The 6,000-nt window shown below is 28.1% G+C and overlaps 1 protein-coding gene across 1 annotated transcript in view; it reads right to left on the bottom strand.

Annotated features, from left to right (window-relative positions):
* Window positions 1–1,585: 1,585 nt before the first annotated feature.
* Cdc2rk (cyclin-dependent kinase 10) overlaps window positions 1,586–6,000 on the bottom strand; it is a 51,791-nt gene continuing 47,376 nt past the window's right edge. The window contains exon 9 of the mRNA XM_075356658.1: window positions 1,586–1,724. Within this exon, the coding sequence (XP_075212773.1) occupies window positions 1,689–1,724 (36 nt within the window). The 3' untranslated portion in view covers window positions 1,586–1,688. The remainder of the gene's footprint in view (window positions 1,725–6,000) is intronic.

Here is a 6,000-nt window from a genome sequence, read left to right as displayed (position 1 = left end):
TGAGAATTAAATAAAAATATGACAAAAGTGGAACCTAATTTTGGAACAAATTCACAGATTTTCATGAAATAGATATGGAAATATTTGTCTTTATCATACAAGTGGCACTAATTTTTTTTGTAATAATCTGATTACGGATGAAAAATAGTCATAAGATGAATAAATAAAAAACCTAATTATAAAATTTATTAAAAATAATCATTAATGCATTAACAAATGCCTTGGCATTCCAGCATTATATTTACACAACCTAGTCACTTTCATATGGCCTCTTCCAACCACAACCAGCTCCTATCATAACTTACAATCCTCAACTTTAAAATAAACTGATTCACGCAAGCGCGATTCCTATGCCTTCCACTAGCACCGAAGATTTCACACAAAAACTCTTCCTACATCTAACTTCAACTGGACTTTGCACTAAGATCATTACTCAATCGAGTCTTTAAACACCAAAAATACTATCCTCATACCAACAAAACATTTTTTTGTTTAATGTTATTATATTCAAATTCATAGCTAGAATATATATAATGAAAAAAAAAATCTATTAGATTATTATTTACTAGCTCCCCATCACAGCTTTGCCTGCATTATATGGTTACTTGCACTTCCTGTAATGGTCAATATTTTTATTTTATGTTTATTATTTACATAACTGGAGGCAGTTGCAGCCAAACATACATAATGGTGGCAGTGGTTGTGGTGGTTGAGCCACTGCATACTCTCACATCCCTTAAAAAAATCAGAATTAAAAAAATCCTGAAAATTTTTGAATATTTATCTTAAGAGTATTTGTAAGTCAAAATCGATTGAATATCTTGTTTACTACAGTCAGGATTGGGAAAATTTACAATTGTTGTTCAAAAATATTTCTTTCTTCATTCTCTTTCAAGGATGAATTTCAAAAATCTAGAAATTGGTTTATTGACATGAAGATTACACTCACCAAAAATCAGGTTGATTTCTTCATTTCTTACTAGAAAATTAAAAAAATAACAGGGTATACAAAAATGAATTTTAACCCTTGAAACTTGGAATGAAACTAAAAAAATCTAGAAACACCTAACCAGGTGTTCATTATCAATCAGTTCAAACCAAGCTTCCACAATCATAGACACTCATAGTTCACAATTCATTAAAGTTTGTGATTCAACCAGCAAATCTCCACTACTACATTATATATATATATTTTTTTTTTGAGATGAAATATATCCAAAAACTTCTCAGTTACCCCAAGAAACATGGGTAAAAATTTATCGGTGATATGTCAGAGTAGTTTTTTTTATTTATCCCAAACAAAGAAAAACCCTTTCCTTTTTATATAATAATATAGACAGAAGCCAGAAAACAAAAATGTAACTATGAGATCTGTTCAAAAGTCAGATATTTACAAAATATTAAAAAGGATGCTTAGTTGTCTGCGATGATACTGTTTACTGTAGAAGACCATGATAGTGGAACTCCTGCAACTGATCATAATTTAACTGTTTCAAATATTCTTTACTAAAAAAAAGTTTAATAATAAATTTCACAAATTATATAATATAAACATATAACAATGGGGCAACTGATAGTAAAAATATACACTCAAAACTATTTTTATTTTTTTACAATTTTTTTAAAACTAAAAAAAGAAGAAAATTCAAAATTTGAACAATTCTGTTATTTTTTATTTGTGACACTATTCACTCTAATCTTCTCTTCTTTACCAGTGATCCCAACTGAAAAAATAAAATAAAAATACAATCATTAAATAAAATGAAAACTAAGCAAAGAAAAGTATAGTTATTTATTTTACTTATTATATATTTACAATATGTATGACTTTACTAAACAACATTTTGTTAATTAAAAATTAAAACATTTCTCTGTTACTCAATAAACAACCCCTTCTAGCTAATAACAATTTTATCATTGTAAGTTAAAACCTGGTAGATGTATAAACATTGTATCTACTAGATCGTGGATACCAGTTTTGTTCTTTGGTGGTTGTGTTTCAGTTAACCACACATCTCAGGAATGGTCGACCTGAGACTGTACAAGACTACACTTCATTTACATTCAGACATATCATCCTCTGAAGTATTAATTTACATGGTTCTGAAAGCTAAACAGAAAAAGAGATGTATAAACATTAATTTCTGTATGATACAGCTGGGACCAGTAAGAAATGGTGCTTACCATTCACTTTAAACAAGCTATATTGTACATGACTTTGTAGCTAGTAAATTGCTTCACTATTGTGCTAAGTAATCAACAAGATCTCATGTTATTATTCAATTTTTTATCTTAATATAACTTCAGATTGAAAAATTAATTACAAACAAAAAGCACACTTTATGTAGATTGCTTTATTGACATTTAACACTTCTGTAAAACTGTCCTAGAAATAAAAATTCTTACATAAATTGTAATTGCTTGGAAAATGTCCAATAATTGGTAAAATATCATTCTGAAACAATCAAAAATGTACTGAGAAAGGAACACTTAGAAAATTATAAATAGGAAATAACCTCTTTCGAAATTTTCTATTTATTACTTGGGAGGGTAAATACATCTATCATGCCAGCTACAAACTTCTATTTATATGTATTTGTATAACAAATGACTGTTAATGTATATATTCTTGTGAGGAGGTTTGAATCCCTCACAAGCGTCTGGCATTTTCTTCACCACAATATCCATATCCCTTGTTAAAATATGTGTAGGGGCATGTCTAAGGTTGTATTAATAAAATAAATAAATAAAACAATGTTAATGTTGGAAAGATCAAATTGTCAACTTTTAGGATTATCAAAGTGATCAAACATTAAAAACTCATATTTATGATCAAATATTTATATATTTGGCTGTAAAAATTCCATTGTTCCTGATTCACTTTCTTAACGCATTCTGTGATTCTTTGTAAGTTACAAGTGTAAATCAGACTAAAAATAATAATTAATAATAAAATGAAATAACAGGAAAAATAATTATAAAAAAAAACTAATCCCTAATTAATGAAAATTTGCATAAATGTTAAAAAATTTTTATTGATGTTATTTACTATTAACGATGTAAAATCCATTATAAAAATTGTTTACTTTTATGCTAAAGGCACAGAGAAGGAGAAAGTAGGTTTTTTAAATGCTCATGTCATAAACTATAATCAATAACTTACCTGTTATATATTTATACTGGTTTCTTTATTCAAAATATGTTCTACTATAAGAACAAAATTTAAGATATTATCAAACAGTTTTATCCTCAATTTGCCTATAAACCTTCCCCCCTTCCATTCTAGATTAACGAAGATTAAAATATTGCAATATCTAACTTTTCTATTTCAAAATTTGTTCTACCTAAAAAAAAGTCATACAGGAAGCTTTTGCCCTCCAGAATGCTTATACACCCTCAACCTCTTTCAATTTACAAAAAAACAACAAAATTATGATAATTGTGTTTGTCCTTTGTAAATGTTTTCTACCTTTGGAAGAAATTAACAATCAGATGGAAAAGGAGAGATTCAGGCCTCTTGCCACCTCCCCACAATGCTCAATCATATTCCAAGCCTTGCCATGCTACTACTTTAATAATAATAACTGAATTGTTGTAAATTGAACTATTCCTTTTTACAAGACTGATCAAAAAGGGCTGTAATGTATTTAGGGGTGCATGTGTGTTTCATCGTAGCAGCTCAATGACTGCACTGATTTATATGTACTACCCTGTGTTGAAATCCTTATATTACCAGGAGTGTGGCTATATATACAAAAACTTGTACACGACTGCCCAAAAGGAGTGTATTGTATTTAGGGTGTATGTAGTATGTTTGTTCCACTGTAGCTGCTCAGTGGCTGGACCGATTTATATGTATGACCTCATGTTGAAATTCTTACGTTACCAGGATTGTCATAGGCTATATAAATATGGTTTTGTCAATTAAAAAAAAAATTATACTATATACAAATGCTACATACAAAATTGTCATCTACACACTTTTTAATTATCCTATATTAAATAGCAAAAGTTTTTTTTTGGCAGTCGTGCTTTTTAATTTTTAATATTTTCTTATTTATGTCAGCCAGGATTAACCTTTTAAAATAAAGAACTATATAACAGCTCACACTTCATTTTATCCATTGTTTATAAACTATCAAAATTGGTTAATAATACAATTATTAATAATGCTTGTAAATGAAATTTACAAGCATTAGTTATTATCATTAACAATAACTGTAGGTAAAAAATAAAATAAAATTGATTTGCATATTATTATGAATGTTACTAAGTAAATATGTTCATTGTTCTGAAGTTACATATAAAAAGATTTTATATCATTTCTAAGAGTAGATAATTATTCTCTCGTCCAACTGTTATTTTATATAAAAACAATCTGTTCAAATACATATGACTGCTAAAGTCTCCAAATATTTCACTGAATAAATTAATTAAAATTATGTGCAATAAACCTATTGTTTATTCTACAACTCAGATTTTTAAGGAAATTAATGCTTTTAATATTTAGATTGTATAAAAGCTTATTTCCTCTTTAAGGAAAGAGATTTAGACGTTCTTGGTAGTGATAGCACAAAAAGAACAGTGCTGCATTTTGTCACTGCTACAGTATAAGAATACAAATATGAATTGGAAAAGTATGTTGTACTATACTGCTCTCTGTTCTGCATAAAAGCTGCTCTTTTATCAGCTCTTGTAACATAATATAGAAGTATAAGATTGAAGCAGTGAGCTGTACTATCAGCTCCTATACTCTACTATCAGCACGATATACTCTACTCCAAGTTGCAATGCTTAGCACATCACGTTACCAACAAATTAACATCACTTGTCAGGTGTCATTACTACTTATATTTTGCTGCAGAATGTTATCTAAGAACAAAATTATGTTAATCACATTTATAAAAAAAAAGATTTATATTTCATTCAATGTTTTCCACAAATGGCTATAATTCTGTTTTTACAGGCCAGAGAACATTCAAATTTCTGTCAGTGTAGTATAAAATTACTGGTAGTTTTTAGTCACTAATCCAGTCAAACCTGCTCACCAAATGAGCACATTGCTACTTCTTAACCCCTAGCCCCATCTATTTGGAAGATGATGTGATTTTAATTGTAATTGGACATCAGCCTACTATTTCTGGAGAAAACAAAAATATTAAATGTTACATAAAAATTTTATTTTGAGAAGAAAAGAGAATCAGCTCTTTCTAAAAATAAAGGATTTTTGTTAAGACTGCTTTTGTAATTGTATTACATGTAAAATTAATTACTGGTTTTACTGTCTATTTAACATTCCTTGAGATAGTCCCTCCTACCAAATATTGAGGGTGCCAAGTACTGAAACCCTTCAAGGCTTGACATGCTCAGCATAGAGAAGGGTGAGATGTGGCCCACAGAACCAATAATGAAAGAAAAAGAGTAGTGAGAAAGGCTGATTTGTCAGAATTAATTGGGATAGTCTACTATCTTGCCAAGAACCTTAAAATATTCTTGTTACAAATGTTACAGAATATATATGCTAAAGTCACATTAAAAAAAGAATTAGAAAATTATTATGAAAATCTGCATTTCTACAAATGACAATACAATTCCAATTAGAATATAAAATTTACATAAACAGACTAACAAAACATTACAGTATTATCATGATTGGAAAAATGATATTTTACAAATGACTGACAATAGCTATAAAGTGTAAAATTCTTATCCTGACATCACATTTTTCACAACTGAATTGAAAAGCTTGAGAATATTAATTTTTACTAAGATATACCAGACAGAAAAATTCTCAGCAAAGAATATTTATTTTTCATGAAAATTTACTTTTCATTGTACAACCTTTAACAATCAATATTAATTATTTGATACCTTTTTTGAGAAGAAATTGAGAATGAAGAAAGCTTTTTTTTGCTAATGGTGTTGTAAAAAGCATAAGTCATTAAATTTCTTTTATAATGACAAAAAAGAAAAAACTAAATATAATTTTAATAATACATT

Source organism: Lycorma delicatula, chromosome 2 (genome assembly GCF_047948215.1).
Source record: "Lycorma delicatula isolate Av1 chromosome 2, ASM4794821v1, whole genome shotgun sequence".
Taxonomy (NCBI): Eukaryota; Metazoa; Arthropoda; class Insecta; order Hemiptera; family Fulgoridae; genus Lycorma; species Lycorma delicatula.
This window is presented reverse-complemented; position numbering and strand designations above follow the sequence as displayed.